Genomic DNA, 20,135 nt, shown 5'->3' on the forward strand with positions numbered 1-20,135 from the left:
TTAGGATGGCAGAGTGCTTCCGATGTGGTCTGTTCCAGCCTGCTTCCAGCTGTGTTGATTTCTTTAAATGATCAGTGACTGTCCTTCTTTTGATCAACCGCACTGCTCTTTTATTTATTTATTTGTTTTTCCAAGAGCAGTATTTGGGATGAGCGGACGTGCATGAATGTAGCACATAATCCACAACTCTGAGAACAACCAGGATGCTTTCTCACAGCCATCTTAGCTGATATAAATGGGTGGTGTGGAAAGAAAGTTGCATATAAAATAATATGAGCCAGAAGGTGCATTAGAGCACCCTCAAGGCTAGAGTAGAGTCCTCTACAGTAGAGGACATTTTCTTTCCAGCAAGAATGAAGTGTGTAGCTCAACAGGCAGATCAGTCCATTCAGTGTGGATTATAGGATGCAGTTCTCTATCGCCTGGCAACCCTGGCCCTAATTAACCCAAATACTTCATATAATGGTTTGTGAAATTCAGGGTTGAAAAGAGGAATAACCGGCTCTCTGTGGGTGCTCTGTTCAAACTGCAGAACCCTTAGAGGGGCCTTTGCAGATGGTTTATAAACATACCTGTACGTTCTCTTAAATGTGCAGTTGTGGTGATGTCCTGTGCCTGCAAGCACAAGCTCCTATCTTATTTTCTTTCCTATAGGCCTTGCCATATGTGTGCCTCCTCATTGCCATGCTGTTCTTCATCTATGCCATAATTGGCATGCAGGTAAAAGGTGTAGCGGTAACCAGCTGTACCAAGTGGGGTTTAGAGCAGGATATGGAGGATAGATTTAGGAATGGGTAAAAAATACTCATTTGTATAGCCACCTTCTCCATGGAGGTGCGTGGTGAACACTCATCTTGAAGAGTGGCCATCTCCGTATCTTGTGGCATCTCCACGTTGTGGTATATAGAATGCAGTGGGTGAATCCATCTAGTCCAGGTTCTGTCTTTGCTCAGGGCAGGGAATTCAGAACTAAAGGATCCCAGTGGGCTTGGGCACTTATGATTTGGGGTAGAGTACCTCCAGCCCTTATCAACCTACAGTACTCTTATTATGGAAAGGTTTTCCTCAGTGTTCAGCCAACATGTCCCCTCCTGTAATAAACTCAGCAGAGCTGGTCCTGGCTTCCCAAGAAATAGAGAATGATATCTATGCTCAAACAAACACAAAGCCTCTCCCACACAATTTGGGGACATGGGACTGGGGACATGGGACCCTCCAGTAAGGTAAATATTTACCTTGCCCTCCAGTAGAATAAATCTTTCAGTAAGAAGATATGGTTGCCTTCTTTCAGCACAGTTTACACAAACTAAATGACATATGTAAGTCTTCTGTCTTCAAGCCCAGTGCCACCTGGCACATCTAAGGGTGACGTAATCCAACCTCTCCAATGGTGCTTGGCATAAATGCCATATCTGCTGTTTGTCATTCTAGGCCTCCCACTGACAGCATAGAACCCTTCACAATGTTCTCTTGGTTGTTCTCTCTCTCTTTACCCCTTCTCCTGCCTTGGCCACAGGTCTTTGGAAACATTGCTTTGAATGATGACAGCTCCATTAACCGTCACAATAACTTCCAAACGTTTCTGCAAGCACTAATGCTGCTTTTCCGGTGAGTTATTCCTGGATCCCGTCTTTGATAGCCATTCCTTCTTTGCATATCTTTATCAACCACTCCATAATTTTAAGGAATCTGAAAAACTATTGATTAAGACTCCAGAGGGCCCTTACATTGGATGGGCCAGATACCTTCTCAGGAGGGTTTTTAACCCCAAGCCCATCCAAATTTAGGAACTTTAGTTCAAATTATGTAGGATTTTATTGTTTTGAAGTGAACTAAAGCACCTAGTGGGAATTCTTCTTTTCTGAAAGAGCCACTGTTGAGTAAGTCAATCATGCTAAATATAGCTGTCAAGTTGTAGCTGGGCAATAACATTTTTTATTGCTCACCATGGACTGTGAGTGGAGGTTGTTGGCAAACCCCCTCCCCCCCCAAAAGGTTCACTTGTTCTCCATCCTTGATGTCAATTATCAAATGTCAAATGATAAAGATAACTATCCACAGTCTCACTCTTTGTTTTCAACCATGAAGACTAGGCCATTCTTTCGACTGATCCTGAAGGAGAACTACCAGTTCAATCTCTGACATCTCCTTCTAGAGCTGGGTCAAGTTCTGCCAGCCAGAATACATAATATGGAAACATCTACGCAACTGAGTCCATTCTGGACAAAGTGATTTCTCTAATTCCTTTTCCGGTTTTTGATTGCAGGAGTGCTACTGGGGAAGCCTGGCATGAAATCATGCTCGCATGCCTCAGCAATCAGCCATGTGATGAGCATTCAAACCTCAGCAGAAATGAATGTGGCAGTGACTTTGCTTACTTCTACTTTGTCTCCTTCATCTTCCTCTGCTCCTTTCTGGTGAGGCACTTATCTCTCTCCATTGAACATTCCAATGTATAATTTATGCAGCAGTTCAAGATCCTCCAGGAGCTCAAACTGGTGCATGAAACACATCTTCCTTTTATGTTTTTCCCCAAGAACAAGCCTGCAAGATAGGCTGATCGATGGAGGGTAAATGATCCCAGATCACCAGTTATCTTCCATGACTGAAGGTGAATTTGAACTGGGATCTTCCCAGTCCTGGTCTCTGACCCCAACCATGTCATGATTTACAGTAGCATTCCAGCTTCTCAGATTCTCGTTTTCCTTTCACATCTTCAGAGGATGAAACATTTGAGCATTATGCTTGAGCCAAGGTCAAGATCCCAAAAATGTGCATTTGGATACTTGGGAGAGAGGGTAATCAAGCAAAACATTGTAACATTTGGAGTGGAAAAAGTCCAAATATATCTGTGTTTTAATCTGTATATTTGTGCAAATCAGGCCTATTTATTTTTAAGACAGCCTAAACAATACACCATGGTTGTTATAATTTACCTTCCATCTCAGCTGCGCTTTTTTGGATGGGTGGACTTCCACCAAGCTGCAGCAGAGGTGCTCTGTAAAACATTGCAGCAGCACCAACGAAAGGTTTTACTTTAAAAAAACAACACGGTACCTGTGTTTTATTATTGCACATTTACTGGCCATCTACTGTACATCAGGGAGGAGAATGAAGGGACAGAGGACTGCAGCAATCTGCAGCTTTCTATGCACACAGTGGCATTTTTCTATCTAAACAATGTACCCAAGACATTCTGAAAAATCAGAAAAGCACTGCTATCAGTGTTTTACCACCAGTCATCAAGGCCAAACATGAGCAGGAAGCAAAAACAGCACATGCAATAGTTCCCGATATTATTTTAGAAACTCACCTTGTTGAAGGAGAAATCAGGCATAGCTTTCCCTCGAACATGAAACAGTTGCCGTTATTATTTCAGTGTGTGCCCTCCTCCATTCTTCTAAAAAGCTGGGAATCCACTTATCAGCCGAAAAAGTTAATATCTTTCCTCCTCCCTACCCTGATCTCATTTCCCCCCTCCCTTTACAGATGTTGAACCTGTTTGTGGCTGTAATCATGGACAACTTTGAGTACTTGACACGAGATTCTTCCATCCTAGGACCCCATCATCTGGATGAGTTCATTCGAGTTTGGGCAGAGTATGACCCAGCTGCTTGGTATGTACATCCTCTCGCTCACCCACTTTTGGTCTCGTGAAGGTGGCATTGGATTAGCTGAGCTGCTTGTCACATTGTGAGAAGATCAGCCAAGAAAAATGGTGGTGGCTGCATTGGGGCTCCTACTTCTAACTGTAATGGGTTCAGGAGTTCAAGACCCTTCAAGATTTTGGGGTGATGGAGATTTGGAAGAGGGATCAGTATCCATATTTCTAACGATACAACGCCCCCACTTTCTCCCATTGCCTATGCACTCCAGACAGTCACAGGTCTAAACTCAAAAGAAATACGATGGTTACATCAGCATGGCAAAGACCATAGGGAAAAGAAGACATTGGTGGGGAAAGCGTAGCCAACGAAGTGAATGAAGTCAATGAAAGGCCAAGTCATTGCATTCACACTGCACACTAAACTGGTTTAGTTTTAATGTTTGTTGTCCTAACTGCTGGTTGGTGCCTGTGCAGAAAACAGGTTAATTCAGGATCTAGGATCAACATAGTGTGTGGATGCAGCCACGTGATAAAACGACCCCTTAGAAAGAGGCAAGGACAGAGAGGTCAACCAGAATGCACTTTGCATGGGAGGCAACTCCAAATGAGGTTGGTTTAAAGGGTGTGCAGTCCCCCAGTTCACAGTCTGAAGGGCCGACCACAGATTTCCAGCTTTCAAATTTCCAGCAAGTTGCCAGGCCTGGTGGAACTTTCTGGTGGTGGGACTGACCCTGCTTCATCTGCTAGTTACAGCAACTAACACGTTACTTTTTTGAGATGTAAGCAGAGAGTAGTTTTCTAATGGGAACTCATGGACTTTGAAAGATCATGTCACTTTTTCCCAATTCTTCCTCCCTTTGTCAAGTTTTGGGTGGATGGAGATATAAGGTTCCAGGAGAGACTTTTTTTAAAATCACAGCGCTTTTTTTCTTTTGAGTTGCAACTTATTAATGTTTGTTTTCTTTCCAGTTGCCGGATACATTATAAGGATATGTACAATTTATTCCGAGCTATTGCCCCTCCCCTGGGCTTAGGAAAGAAGTGCCCTCATAGAGTGGCATACAAGGTTTGGAATTTTGGGGTGGGGGGAATCCAGTACTTTTTTTTGTGGGGGGGGGAAGAGTTTGCCTTGATTTATAACTTAGTTATGTTTTTGAGTCTGCATTGCAAAAGAAAAAAAAAAAGGAAATAACCTGGAATGAAACTAACCTGTTGCCTGAACAGGAATGTTGAACAAGCTTGTTCTACCCCATGCCTTGATTTCACCCTGCTGCGTCTCTTCTCCTGCCCAACGTGGATCTTTCCTGCCTGGATATGGCAGCTTTATGGGATTGTCAGCTTCAAAATTGTCGGTTTCCCCCTCTAAGCCCGGAATTGGGAGAAGTTTTAGGTTAGCCTGCCCTAGTCCCCCAGCTCCTAAGCAGATGATTAAAAAAATAACAGCTCATCCTTTTCATCCAACCCAATTCCAGGGAAATGGCTTTCTGTTCTTTTAATCCACTGTGCTAAAAAAAAAAAACCTTTTACTTAGTACAAGGCTAGATCTAGCTTTTTGGTTTTATAAGGCAAGCCAACAGTCTAATGCAATCTGGAATTCTTCACTAGGCTTTAAGAGCTGAGGGGAGCTTTTAGAGAACATTGCAGCAAAATATGGGCCTGATGGGCTGAATTATTGAAGGAGAATAAAATACAATGTTTTTTAAAGGTGGGGGGGGGCATAAGATAAATCCATTAAATCCTCAGTCGGTGAGAAGGGAGATTGTTTACATTGGTCAATCGTTGGCCTACTATTCTGCCATTGTTAGAAAATGCAAAATAGGAAACACAGTAAAACTTGACTCTTCAGCTCCTTCAAAATTTTCTGATAAATAATGGACAAATCTGACTATTCTGGATTAAATGTACGGCGCAATGTCCAAAGATGCTGGGCATTTCAGGTCATAATAGGCAGAGTTAGAACCCTCAAATCCTGATGTTAGTCATAGGGAGTGACATCAGGATTAGAAAACAAAGTCTTTTCTGGGAGGTTAAAGCGTTTATTCTAGATTTAAAGTCATACCTGTGAAGAGGGCGGGGCAGTTTGTGCCAGTTCTAGCTCTTTTTCCTGAGCTACTTGAGAAAGTCAGAGAAACCAGAGGCCTGGCACAATGGCAGTGTGGGATTGCATAGAGTACTGAATCCCTGTTTGTTTGAATGCTGTTAGAATTTAACTCCAGATTTTCTGCATCAATAGAACAACATCTGCTTCTCCTCCATCATGGTTTTAAAGCACCTGAATGGAGCTTAAACATTCCTAAAACTGGAAGCCGTCTACCCAGACAGGTGACTATTGGCTAACTTTAACCTGGGAGTTTAATTAGGGAAGCTCCCAGTGGTCAATAGAGGAAAACCCCCAAACCATTAGAGTAAGCATCGCAAAGCAATGAAAGACCCCTAAACTGGAACTCTGTGTTCGTTCTGCTGGCGATCAGAAGGTCTTTTTGAGTCTGTGTTCAGTGCTACTGCCTTATTTCTTGATTCACTCCCCAAAGCCTGAATATTTGGGTCGTTAGAGTAAAATGTTTGCCATAGAAAGGGTCTGCCTGCCACTGGTTTCCATCTTGGCCTCTTGTGTGCAATTGAAGGAGATCATTGACCGAAGAAAGACCATTTGGCTTCCGCCACTGCTGACTGTCCCATAATGCTTCCTTTCACCTCTCCTTGAGATAAGCATAAGCACTTTACCCCGGAATAATGCCTCCCCCTTTGAAATACAGAAATGCCTTATTCTAAAGGAGCCCCGTTATGATTTCCTTCCCCACACTTTCACCAGGAACTCAAATCTCCTTTCTTCTTTTTGTAAGGCTTGACTTGTTTCTGTTTTCCAAATATGTGAGAGCAGATGGCAGGAGAAACCCAAAAGAGATGGAACTGGAGAAGCCCTTCTCATGCAACCTTCTTCTTTGTTTTGTTCTTCTCCCTGGAAACCAGTCTGCCAACAAATTAATTAACCAGATTTCTCTGTCTTCTTGTTTGCTTCCCCATCGATCCCTGTTTTTTCCCTTTGTTTGTGCCTTGTGCTTCTTTCTTGTGTTCTCTTACCCCCCTCCCTTCTGTCTGTCTGTCTGTCTGTCTCCCCCTTCCCATCCCTCTGGTTCCAAGTGGGCGCATCAGTTACACAGACATGTACGAGATGCTGAGGCACATGTCACCACCACTTGGACTGGGGAAAAAATGCCCTGCTCGCATTGCATACAAGGTTAGATTGCCTGCCCGGACCACTGGTGACATCTCTGTTTTGTCTAAGCTTCATGCTCTTCTTCTCCCATGGCATTTGTGGCTTCTCCAGAACTCTTTCAGAAACTGTTCTCATCTGGCCCAGGGGTGTCCAACTCATGGCCAAAGGGGCTTCCAAGTCTGAACCACTCCAGCTGAAGAAAAAAAAGGTGGTTGCCGTGATCTGATTCTCTTTTCATAAGATTGAAAAGAGAGTGAACGTGCCTGAGAAGGCCATACATTTACAATTGTCTTCAAAAACCAGGAATTGCTGACATGCAATCTTTCAGGGTGAAAAAATGGCGGAGCCCCTTATTTCCCAAACCCCAGGCAGACGCTGCATTGCCCCCATAGCTATGAAAACAAGCTAATAAGACACTTTGCAATTGAGTTCTTCCATCTATTTATATCTTGCACAGGACTGTAACATCTCTGCAGGTAGTGAGGGGTTGGAGAAGATCAAGTAGTATATCCACCCCTCATTTAGGTTAGAAATACAGTCCCCAGGTCATTCGATTTGGACACCCCTGTTCTAGTTTTAAACCATTCCATCTGGACCAGCATCCTCTTCATGCTTATTAGGAAAAAAAAACCCTCTCTTGATCCGTTTTTCCAATTTCCCTCAATTCTTCTGTCTGCTTCAAGGGAAAAGGCTTTAGCCCACACTTTTGGTTTTCTGTGCCAAGGTGTGTGGAAATGTATCGAAGAGAAGATAACTCTCCTTTCATTCTCAGCAAGGGCTGGTCTCCTTGTCGGACTGTACCACATAGGTCGCTGCATTTCTGAAGGCACTTCAATAATCAAAGCTGAGGGTTGTTTTTTGTGTTGCTGGTTTTGTATTTTGAGAAGAAACCAAAGGCTTCCCTTCAGCTCAGGAGTGGCTCTGAGGCAGTAGTTGCACTATTCTGCTTTTTCTTTGAAAGGGAACATGAAAACAGACCTGCCACTTGGTGCTTCCCAAGGACATTCTTCACTATATGCCCATCCTCACCACCTATCGGCAACGCTATAGAAGCCACCATCGCTCAGATAACTGCTCCAGAGAATGGAGATGGATTCAGTGATCTAAACAGCTGTTTTGTGTGCCATGATTCTGTGCCTATCTTAGTTCCTAGAAAAGCAGGTGAGGAAAATCCCCATGCTACACAAGGTCCTCTGGACAACATATACATTTTAAAAATTCTGATAAGGATGAGGGCTGGTTTGTCCATGAATTAGCTTCAAGCTAATTTGTGGGTGGTCTGGAGGAAAAGGAGCTTACTACATGTGGGTATCATCTTAAAGCCCAGGTGTAATAGGATTGTCACATCACTTGAATCCAAAGAACGGGGACCTTGTTAATGCACACTAATTTGCCTGAGATAAAAATGTAATTAAGTTGAAAAGCATGTAGTGCTGAAGTGCATCTTAGCTTTTCACCAATCAGCAATGATGAATGAGAAGGCAAATAAGGCAGAGATTAATTTGCAGCCATGAGCGAAACTGAAGCTGAACTCAGTTGCTAGTAGAATCCATTGTGTAACTCACCATGACTGAGGTTGCTGTTGAAAAGCATTGCAAAGTAGGGGAGATGTTAACATTTGGAGAACAGGACAAAGGTGAGCCTTGTCCTTCAGTGCTGAGAATTTTGCTTCTCTCGGCTCCTCGGAGCTTAAGGTCTGGATTCCTGACCTGGTAGGCTTACATTCTTGTTACCTTATAGCTTGACATTCTGCCTGGCCAGGGAGTTACCCAGCAAAGATGTTGCTTGAGCAACTGAATAGCTTGCCCATCCAGACTGTGATCTGGAACTATAAGGCTTCCTTCTCATGTAGAGCACAGCGCGTGTCTTGAGCGCAGGCCACTGTTACTTCTCTAAAGAAAGTGACCAGCTTTTGAAGAGGAAGTTCTGCCTTTGCACTCCTCCTGGTTTCTTGTGGTCTCTATGTCCCTTCCATCTCTATCTGTTGTGTTTGTTTGTTTATTTAATTTTCAAATTTCTATTACCGCCCGTCTCCCCCCAAAAGGGTGTTGTCTTCTGGAGAAAGAAAGATGTGGTGATTTCCCTCCCTGTCCAATTGCTTCATTGTTTCCAAGAGCTGGTCCTGTCAGTCATGGTCCTGTCTCATCTCTTTGGCTTCCAATTGACTTTCTGACATGTACATGGTGTTTCTCCTCCACATGCTTCTTACAGGCTACAACTGATCCATCCTTCTGTGTGTCTGTACTGTTACCCTCTTTGCTTGATCCCCACTGCAGAGATATTGTGCATGAGATCCTCCGAAGTGCACGTGTTACAAGCTTAATTCTGTTATGTCTCAGGAGAGCTTTATCTCAAAGAAACTGGTGGTTTTGTACGGATGACATTTTTCTTATCATAATCCTCTTTTCTCCGTTCAACCCAACCTTTCTGAGCTGGATACCCTCCTTTTATGGTGGGATTACAGAACAATCTCTAGCCAGCATAGCCGCTGAAGTGATGAACAGGTTGCCATTATTTCTCTAGTTAAAATAGGGTGGCTTTGGAATGTCCCATATGGGCAACTCCTGGTATCTACAGGGAGAAGTTAATCCAGTTTTTAGGGCAAAAGTAAGGACGTGGTTTGCCACTGACTTCTTCCAGGATATATTTTCTGTACTTCCCAGATGAGCCAACAACCATGAGATTCTGTGATGATTTCTCATCAAATTATTATTATTATTATTATTATTATTATTATTATTATTATTATTATTATCATCATCATCATCATCATCATCCAAACCAATCCATCAAAGTACTAATTTGCACTGAGCCTGTTTAGATTTTGAGCCCTGACATGGCTTGGCCACTTCAGATTTACAGCAGCAAAAGAGACTTTCAGGTTAGTTGGTTGGGCAGGATGTATATGCATTCCTCCAGTTGATAACGTTGGGGGACTGAGCCCTTGAACTGCCAGCGATTGAGCTCTCCTTGAAGGAATTATTTTCCTCTTTCTGTCTGCTTGTCCTCCCACCACTTTTCCTTCCTTCCTTCCTTCCTTCCTTCCTTCCTTCCTTCCTTCCTTCCTAGTGTTCATGAAAGCAAGCCTCCCTCCCTTCCTTCTGATTCAGTGTGAGTGAGAAAGCTTGGAGCACTAGGTTGCATGAAAATAAAAGTTCATGTGTGCCGAACTTTTCCTGTGCTGAAGGTTGAAAAAAACTACCTGAATGCTCATCAAAGTATCTCTGTTTTTGCAGAGATCAGTCAGAATTTAAAATCTGGTGAGGGGTGTTTAGAGGTCAATCAGTTTCAGAGCAGATGGTGGTTCAGTTGTCAAGGGTTCCATGGCACACCACCATTCTCTGCTGCATTTCCCCTTGTAATTGTGATTATTCTTCAGGTATCTACATCTCTCTGAGAAAAGAATTTGGGTGCCAGCTGTCTTCAAGTGATAGTTTACCATTCGCAAGCAGTTTCAATTTTTTTCAAAGCTGTTTGTGGGCAGAGAATTCAGAGGGATTGCTCCACCAGATTCCTCCTATTGCTTGGTGGCAATGTTGATACCAACACTGGCTTGTTTTTGTATCCCCTAGTTTTCCCCCCTCTTTGGCTTCAAATAACAGCAGCAACCTGTTGGCAGAATGGCCCCCATTTTTGCATCCTCCGCACTATCCTGAATCTGGTAGCACTGCCAAGTGTTGTGGTGAAAAATACATGTTGTCTGCTACAATATAAAAATGGTATAACACTAACGTGGAGCAGATACAATCTCTTGCATTGTTTTCCTGCCAATTTCTTTTTGGATTGCCATAGGCATTCATTTCAAAGAGAAGGGAATTGGGGTGAAATTCTTACAGGTTGAGTGTGGTAGGTTCTGGGAGTAATTAAGGGCCAGATGGCTATGAAGTGTATGTGTAAGTGTTGTCTTTCAATGTACAAGCCTCCTTCCAGTAATCTGGAAATCTGCAGCGACCCTGACTGCCCATGTTCTTATTCATTCCCAAGGGAGGTTGCCAGGAGGGCACTCCTCTCATGGAGATTTTTCAGTTTTGGAAGTGTGGGCAGCCAGGGAGGACTCAGAAGGATGGAAAGAGGTGGTATAGGGAATCCTCTTTCTTCAGCCTTTCTGGCTTCTCATATTTCTATTAAGTCTGCAGGAAGATATCAAAAGCAAATTCCTCCCAGAAGGATTCTTCAGATGGATGGGCAGCTAAGGAGGTTGTGGACTGATGGAAATATGCGTCACAGGCAATAATTTCTCCAGTGGTCCTCAGCCTCCCTGGCTTCTCATACTTCCATTCAACCACAAAAGAAGAGAACAGGAAGGAATTCCTCTTAGTGAGGCATTTTCAGGAATGGTATTCCTGTGGCTGCTCAGGGGGAGTCTGAAATGTGCTAGAAAATTTCTCCTTCCTCTTGAGAAATGCAAAGAAATGTTCCACCCCCTTTCTCTGTCCTCAAACAGTGGAGAATTTCAAAAGGCCATTGGTACCCAGCTCAGCTACAAAAAATATCTCCCTAGCACATGACAAAAGCCATCTAGCACATGAAAAGTTATAACAGTATGTTGTTGTTCTCTTTTACTTTGGAGGGGAATAGGAGACGGGAAGAGGTGGGGTTGGGAGTGGGTGATAATGGATGGCCTTGACCAGAAGACTGTCTTTTCTTCAGCGCTTAGTCAGGATGAACATGCCCATCTCAAATGATGATTTAAGCGTCCACTTCACATCAACACTAATGGCCTTGATCCGGACAGCCCTGGACATCAAGCTTGCATCAGGTAAGGGAAATGTTTGGCCTAGAAGGTCAGTTGCTACATTTTATTTAAAAGTAGAAAAATAAATCTTGCAATTTCCCATGATTTAGAAGTTCTCCATGCAGCTTTTCCTAACGTACTATATGACATTTTAAATAAATGTCCTCAATACATGCTGTTTTGTGGACATTTTCCTTGAAATACCTCTGTATTAATGTAAAATAAAAACGTTTAAATGCAAACACCCTTAATATTTTTTTGAGGGGAGGAAGGAATAGGACCCTTTTCCAAAGATAATTTTTTTTTTCCAGAGACATTTCTGTAAGTAAGTATAATGATGGTTGAGGATCCAGAAAAAGCAACTTCCTTCACACTTTGTTTGCCAACTTCCCAGAAGTTTTGGATGGGTCAGAGGGAAGGACAGCATGTTGGACTGAATAGACAACTGGTTTGATTTGGCGGGGTTCTTTTTATGGATCTCTCCCTGAAAGGAGATCTTGTTTCTTCGCCTTTATCTGACAGGCATACTGCAACACCAGTGTGATGCTGAGCTACGGAAGGAGATCTCACTGGTTTGGCCCAATCTATCCCCCAAAGCCTTGGATCTGTTAGTGCCACCTCATAAACGTAAGTGCCCTACATCCTTCTGTATCTGTGCAAGTGGAAAGAAACATTACATTGTATTATTATTATTATTATTATTATTATTATTATTATTATTATTACCACCAAATACTACTTGAAGGGCCAGTTTAGCATAGTGGTTAAAGGCATTGGGCTATAAATCAGGAGACTGTGAGTTCTAGTCCCGCCTAACACACAAATGCAACTGGATAACCTTGGGCCAGTCACTCCCTCTTAGCACTAGGATGAAGAAGGCAAGGGCAAACCACTTCCAAAAAATCTTGCCAAGAAAACCTCAAGGATGTGTTGCCAGGAGTCCTAATCAGCTTGAAGGCACAAAAGGCCAAAATGGAAAACAGACCCTGATCCTACTATTCAAGCTTTTGTCCTAGCAAAGTATCAGAAGAAGACTAATATCTAATGTTTTTGTTACGTAGAGAAAAACTACCTATTAGTAAGAGCATAACACACATAAAGCTGTTTTACCCAACTTGGCCCCTTCCGGATGTGCTGAACTACAACGCTCAGTGTGCATGGATAACATGGCGGGGGCAATGGGTATTGGATTTAGATACCTTGGGAAGGGCAAATTGGAGGAGACGGATTTGAGTTCAGCTGGAACTTGGCAAATGTTTGACTTCTTCACTTGGAGTAGATTCTCCAGCCATGATTATAGTTCGTTTTGCTTCCTTCTCCCTCTTTATCTTGTTAATTCATTTCCTGCTTTCTGTGGCTTCTTCTGTCTTTCCTGATCAGCTGAAGCAATGACAGTGGGGAAGGTCTATGCAGCCTTGATGATATTTGATTTCTACAAACAAAACAAAAACACCCGAGACCCTTCTCAGTCAGGGCCTGGAGGTCTCTGTCAGGTAAATATCCATCCATCCATTTCTCTATCTTCCATCCACCCATCTATCCATCCTTCTCTCTATCTCCCATCCATCCATCCATCCATCCAATATTTTAGCAGGGGCTTGGCTGGAATCCCAAGTATTTACTACCCAAAGAATCCTAATAATTCAAGTTGGACAGCTATTAGGACTCTGAATGTGTAAAACTACTATTCATGGTTATGCAAGGTGTCAAGTAGCCCACTATCACCAACTATTTGATCCTTTAATTTGGAGGTGATGGAGGATGACTGAGTCCTTGTTGCAAAGCAGGTATTCTGCTACTCAGTTGCTTCCTCCACCTAAGGAACAGAGACAGGATTGCAAAAAATAGAACCATTTAATTAAATTTGTGTTGAAATCTGTGTGCACAATTTCCCCAAGCTTTTCTATCCCAGCTTCTGTTTCTCAAATCCATTGTTTCTCAACCTTGGCAACTTTAAGATGTGTGGACTTCAACTCCCAGAATTCCTCCCCAGCATGCTGGCTGGGGAATTCTGGGCGTTGAAGTCCACACAACTTAAAGTCGTCAAGGTTGAGAAACACCGCTCTAATCTGTTAGAGAGTGCTTGAGAATTTCTTTCAAATTTCTCCTGGGAGTGTTTGTGTGTTCACTTTTTTATTGGAGGGGGCAGGAGATGTTACAGCTAGGCATGCTGACTTTTGTGACATATCTTTCCATCTCTTCACAGCCTCCCCGATTGCCCACACTTTCCAATCTGTAAAAGGCCATGGAAAGAGTTTCTTCCTGAGATTGTTCCTTGGGATTGAATGGAAAGGTGGGAAACCAGGGAGTCCAGTGACCAGTGGAGAGATATCTCCTGGTAACCATGTCTTCATCACTCTGCAGCCTTTCTGCTTGCCCCCTCCTCCTGATCCCAAAAATGATATCTTCCCTTGAGACATAATGGAAGCCAGGGAGGTTGGAGATGATGAAAGAGATGATTGTACAATGAAAGGCAGAATGCTTATACATGCCCGTTGGCCACCTCATTGAGTAAACAGATGCTAGAATGCCATATTCAGCTCAGGAGAATGTCACTCTGCCTTTTGGAAAGCGATTGTTGAAAGCAACTGAATGAGAACTGGAAGAAATTAAAAGGAAAAGGCCAAGAGAATGTCTCAGCCTAGTGGCCATGGATTCAATAGACCTTCTTGTAGGGATGCCTCTGTCAGCTACAGTTTGCCCTGCTTGGTTCAAACCAACAGAAGGAAAGGTGATTAAATCCACTGTCTCCTCTCTGCTTCTTCTTATGCCATATAGACCGGGACTGTTTCCCTTTTCCATCCTTTGAAAGCAGCACTGGAGCAAAGCCAGCCAGCGTTCCCCAAACCTTTTCTGCATCAAAAGAGCTCTGCATCACTCAACAATGGGGGCGCCTTGTAAGTACCCCCCAATTTTTCATTGCTTCAGCTTAGCTCAGCCTTAAGGCAGGTAGTGGAACACCTCTGGCTGTACATAGGTGAGTCTGGGTGGGGAAGTCCACTCATTTTTCCATCTCAAAAATGCCCTGCATATAAAGTTTTGATGCCGAAGCTTCTAGCTTAATGCTTTCTATAGAGTCCTTGGTGCTCTCTGAGCTTGGTTGTTTGCTTGCAGACATTTCATTACCTCACTAGGTCACATCATCAGTGCGAAGGAGTGTGTGGTTTGCTCCCTGTTTATATACAGTAGCTTGCCCTGCCAGTGTTCGGGGGTGTTGTTTTCTCCTTGGGAGTTCCTTGATTGGGGTATTGTTTTCTGCTTGATTGTGTTAATCCCTGCTTATCTGGGTGTTGCCTGCTGGAGAGGATGTGTTCTGGTCCTTTTGTTTCCTTCTTAGCTGTTTTATTGTCTCTTTTGAATGGTGTGTAAATGTGGTCTATTTCTTTCTGTCTATTGATGGCTGATTTGTCTGAATGCTAAGCTTCCAGGAATTCCCTACCGTTTTTGGATTTGGCTTGGTTTAGGATGCTGACAGTTTCCCAGTTGAAACTGTGGTTGAGTCTGTCCATGTGTTGTGAGATGGAGTTTTCAGCATGTCTTCTGACTGCCAGTTGGTGTTCGTGGACGGGCTCTGCCAGTCTTCTGCCTCTCTGTCCCACATAGTGGCTGTTACAGTCCTTGCACTGTAGGTTGCAAATAACTCCTGTTTTTTCTTCTTGGGCTACCAGGTCTTTTGGATTGCTTAAGATGTTTTGAAGAGTTTTAGTTGGTTTATGTGCTACGGTGATGCCGTGTGGTTGTAACAGTCTGTTGGTGGTTTCTGAGATGTTTCTGATGTATGGCAGTGTTATCCTTTTCATAGCTTGTGTTGGTTGTGCTGTTGTGGGTTGAGTGGTCAGACACTTTTTGACAAAGTTGCGTGGGTATCCATTTTGTTGGAAGATGTTGTAAAGACTGTCTGTTTCCTTTTCCGGTGTTCTGGGTTGCTGCAGTGCATTTGTGCTCATCTGAATAATGTTCTTACACAGGTTCTCTTTGATTATTTTTTTGTAGCCTAGTTTTTTAGACACAGTTCGTTTTGCTCTGTGGATAGGTCAAGGAAGGCCCTTTCAGTTGCATGCGACTCACCCTGAAGTGGTAACATCTAAACAGAAGCCTTGAACATACGAAAGGTCTCTGGATTGCAGTTGCTAATTATCATAAATGCTTCTATTTTAGTGTTCCTTCTTAGCTCACCTTAGTATAACCTTCCTGCTATGTGGATTTTAGAAGCCTTTTCTCTTCTCTTTTTGCAACAGACCAATGCCAGAGGGAGGAGGCATCAAGGAATCTGTTTCCTGGGGGACCCAACGCACCCAGAGCATGTTTTATGAAACTAGGACACCAGCATTTGAACGGGGCCATTCAGAGGAAATTTCCGTCCAGCAGGCAAGCAAGATGGTGAAGATAAAGGATTCAGGAGGAGAGGAAAATGTTATTTTTAGGAAAAGGATTTTCCTCTTTGGACTAATTCCTAAGTCTTACCCCATCCCCACCCCCAACTTTACTTCTCAGTTTGGCCTTGCATATTTAGCAGAAACCCAAACTTTGGAATTCATTGATCTCTTAAGGGACTGCCTATTGATAGAGCTGGCTCATTTGCAAGGGAAAAGTGAAAGTTTGGGTTTCCTATTTGTCTCAAAGCCATAGGTATGGGGGAAAGTATAATCCAGCAAATTAAGAAAAATACTGAGGGTAAGACCCCTGTGTGTGTGTGTGTGTGTGCGTGCGTGCGTGCGCACACACATGCACCCACACACAACGAATGGGTGTTCCCTAGTTGAGGAGAACAAAAGTGATAATCATAGGTTTTTTTTAAAAAAAAAATTATGAAGATAATGCACTTTCTCAGTGCAATGTGAAGTCTTTCAAACCACCCAGGACTCTCCTCTATGCTGGGCAGGATTCAAATTTATTTATTTATTTTATTTATTTAACAAATTTATATAGCTGCCCAACTCACACACAGTGACTCTGGGCAGCTTACAAAATTAAAATCCACAGTCTGAAAAAGGCCATCAACCCCGCACCCGCCATGGCAGCAACAGACACAATCAGATCAGCCACTTAATCAGTTCTGTATCAACCTGGGGTCTCCTCAAATGAGGATGAGGAGAGATGCTTGCGGCTAAGGACAACCTGTCTGCATTTTGCCTCAGTCTCAAGACAGTAATGATGAAAGCTGTTCCTGACCTTCTAATGATATATGTCTTCAGATCACAGGAGCCTGCTAGCTTCTACTGCTGCTGTTCACTTTTTGTATTCCTATTCTGCTTTATTTATACTCGTCACTCATCCTCTACATTTTTTATTCTGTGGTGGCATAGAGTTAAAATAGCAATTTATAATCCAAGGGGCCCAATACAAAAGAAAACAGGAAAGGGGAGGAAGACGAAAAAATGAAAGCACCAGATCTGTAACATAACAAAAGAACATTAAGCTGGGTGGTTTTACGATGAAGTCAGCATTTGGGCCTGTGGGACAATTGTCACCTACACGACGGAGAGACGAATGTTGCCTCCTTGGATCTGGGATCTCAGCTGAACTGTGTTGTCTTTCTCTGATCTAGACAAACATCCGTTGACTCTACTGGGAATTTTTGTGGGCAACGACTTCTTACTCACTCCTGTTATTCTGTCCCTGTATTTTCCAGGTGGTAGAAATGCAAGAAATCAGCCCAACTTTAGCCAATGGTGAACATCAGCCAGGACTGGAGAGCCAAGGCCGAGCTGCTTCCATGCCTCGCCTGGCAGCTGAAACTCAGGTGGGCATGGGTATCGTAACTGGTAATGAAAGGCTGACCATAAGGCAACAGTAATCAGTTGCATTTCATAGGAGTGTGCTGAATATTTCATCAGCAAGATAAACGTAAGAAACGCCTTCTTCCCATGCTCACTTGAGGTGGCTTCAGTCATAACATCTATTACCAACAGATTCTGATGCTTTCCTTCATTGCTCGTGCCATTCCTTTCATTCATGAATTGCTGGTGATTCTCCTCCAGATCTGATTGGATCATGCCCTTTCCCAGCTTAGATGGCATGAAGTCGTGGCCTTGAGTTTCCTTCGCTGACAATTGGGGAACTGCCAGACTTCACATGGGCAGCATTATGTCCTCTGCGAATTAGACAGGACTAGACCAACTTTCTTCACAGTTCTGACTAACTTGCATAATATTATTTTGTACCCTTTCCATTTGTTTATCTTCTTGCTATTCACTTGTTGCCAGCACAAAGCAGAGAGATCTCACCTTACCCTCCGGCATTGCTGTTGTGTGACACAGTTTTCCACCAACACTGGGAAATGCTATTTTCCAATGACTATTAGCAGCCTGTATATTTCCCAGGCCTATACAGGCATTGGATCTCAGGGAGAGGCAGATATCTTTCTCTCTGTCTTCCCATCAGCCACCACCAGAGTAGCTGATTTTATGAATGGGTGGGGAATGGAGGGTGACTGAAAGGTAACAACTGATATGAATAGTAGGCTTAGAGTTGAGATTATCATATGCCACCAAACTGAAGACCATGATCGATGACAAAGTGGGATACTGCAGTTACCAAACCATGACGAACTAGGACTTGCTTTCTCTTCCTACCTTCTTTCTGGAGACTGGTAGAGGGATCTGCATAACAATCTTGGCAAGTGCTGCAGTTGTGCACTTTTTACTTAATTGTATGGAATCCATGCAAATATATGAAGGTGGTACTACTCTGGAAGAATTCATGCCTTTTCCTCTCCTTTTCCACATCTTTGGGAGGGAGCATTTTTTCATGGCATCTGATCACCATGGTAATAACCAGGAAGATTTGTCGGGGGGAGGCGGTTTGGAAAGGAGACTGATACTATCTTCCCCTCAATGCATATCGTATTAGGCTACTTGCTTTGGTAACCCCACTAAAACATCACTAACCTATTCCTCCTCCTTGTCCTCCCTGATCACTTTAATCCAAGCCTAGATAACTTTTCCAACCTGGGCATCTTCCAGATACATGGTCTTCAACTCTCAGAATCCTCACCAATGGCCATGAATGAATCTGGATGGCACCTAGGTTGGGAAAGATTATTCCATGTAGCTATCTGAGCCATTTGAGAACCTAATTTTCTGCAGTTAATTGCTTCCTTTGAAAATCCAGATTCATCCATCCATCTTATTTCATGAATAACTGCTGACTAACACTCATTTCTGTCTCTTGTCTCAATTCACCCACCCCTTCTTTGGCCTTCGTCCTTCTCGTGGATCTCATTCTCTCCCCCTCCCTCCCTCCCCCTCCCTCCCCTTTGTCATCTTGTCTGTCACGTGCTTCCTGCGATGTCTGACTGTCCTGGTGGGGGACACATCCCATTTTTTTCTGTCTGAATTGCTTGCAGCGGAGCAAAACACGGTCACCGGGGCGATATCTATCAGTATGTAGCTTGCTTGAAATAATGTGTCCTTTAAAGTCTGCTCAAGGAAGAGTTTATAACATCACCTGCATCCTTCTGTGGCTTTTTTTTTTTTTAAGAAAGAAGAAAATGCTCAACCTAGATGTGCTAGCTCTCTTGATAAGCTTGGCTAAAAGCCTCCTCCCAAACAAGTGTTTAAAGACCTGTACATTTCAGTCTTGCCCTTCTCCCAATGATATAATTACAACACGGGCATGCCCTCTGTGGCTCTCAAGGGCTGAAAAAATGTAGCGCTATGGTGAAAAGAATTGCCAGTCCCTGTATTATAAGGGCATCTCCACTGGGAGCACATTGTTTACTTCTCATTGCCCTGATTTGTGAAGATGAACCAATTCATAGTTTATGGCCCTAGAATTGTCAAAGTTGGACTGACAATCTGGAAGGGGCATGGACGTCCTCGAGTCCAATGTGCCGTTCTATGAAGGAATCCAAATTAAAGCACATTGGGCAGATGGCTGTCCAGCCTCCACTTGAACACACCCAATGAAGAGGAGCACATCACATCTTTAGTTGTTAGTGCCACTACCTAACTGCTTTTACTGTTAGGAAGTTCTCCCCAACTCCTAATATTCAGTTAGAATCTGTCCAGGGGCTCCTATTCAGCAGGATAAATGAACGGGGATGGGTCAGTTCAGGGTTTAGAATATTGGAAAGGGTGATGCTAAAGTGTTTTAGTGGAAAGGTTTCATAGGAATCAGACACATGTTCCAGATGTGGGAGGGAAAAGATGCTACCTTTTGATTGCCCACCTCTAACCAACCTCTTTGCATTCTCTTCCTCCCCTTTCCTGTGCCCCCCCCTTTTTTTCCTTATCCACAGCCCATTCCGGACACCAGCCCCATGAAGCGATCTGTCTCCACGCTGAACCCACAGCGCCCCCATGCCACACACCTCTATGAACATTCCCGGACAGCCGAACACACCCACCACCATCACCACCATCGTTGCCACCGGCGGAGAGAGAAGAAGCAGCAGAAGTCAATTGATAAGCCACCCAACCACTTAGTTGAGGATGAGGCTCCTGGTAAGAATCACTTGTTGAGATGGGCGGCTATAGAAATCAAATGAATGAATGAATGAATGAATGAATGAATGAATGAATGAATGTGCCTTCTCTTTCTCCAGCTCTGGGTGTTGATGTAGAACTGGTTGA

At 43.4% G+C, this 20,135-nt stretch overlaps 1 protein-coding gene across 1 annotated transcript in view; it reads left to right on the forward strand.

The window, feature by feature from the left end:
- LOC134506332 (voltage-dependent N-type calcium channel subunit alpha-1B-like) overlaps nt 1–20,135 on the forward strand; it is a 59,183-nt gene that overhangs the window by 34,875 nt on the left and 4,173 nt on the right. The window contains exons 17-28 of the mRNA XM_063316483.1: nt 655–720; nt 1,517–1,608; nt 2,267–2,417; nt 3,490–3,617; nt 4,577–4,673; nt 11,475–11,583; nt 12,082–12,186; nt 12,940–13,052; nt 14,338–14,456; nt 15,798–15,927; nt 17,192–17,302; nt 19,802–20,006. Of these exons, the coding sequence (XP_063172553.1) occupies nt 655–720; nt 1,517–1,608; nt 2,267–2,417; nt 3,490–3,617; nt 4,577–4,673; nt 11,475–11,583; nt 12,082–12,186; nt 12,940–13,052; nt 14,338–14,456; nt 15,798–15,927; nt 17,192–17,302; nt 19,802–20,006 (1,426 nt within the window). The remainder of the gene's footprint in view (nt 1–654; nt 721–1,516; nt 1,609–2,266; nt 2,418–3,489; nt 3,618–4,576; nt 4,674–11,474; nt 11,584–12,081; nt 12,187–12,939; nt 13,053–14,337; nt 14,457–15,797; nt 15,928–17,191; nt 17,303–19,801; nt 20,007–20,135) is intronic.

The sequence above is a fragment of the Candoia aspera genome, chromosome 16 (assembly GCF_035149785.1).
Source record: "Candoia aspera isolate rCanAsp1 chromosome 16, rCanAsp1.hap2, whole genome shotgun sequence".
Classification (NCBI taxonomy): Eukaryota; Metazoa; Chordata; class Lepidosauria; order Squamata; family Boidae; genus Candoia; species Candoia aspera.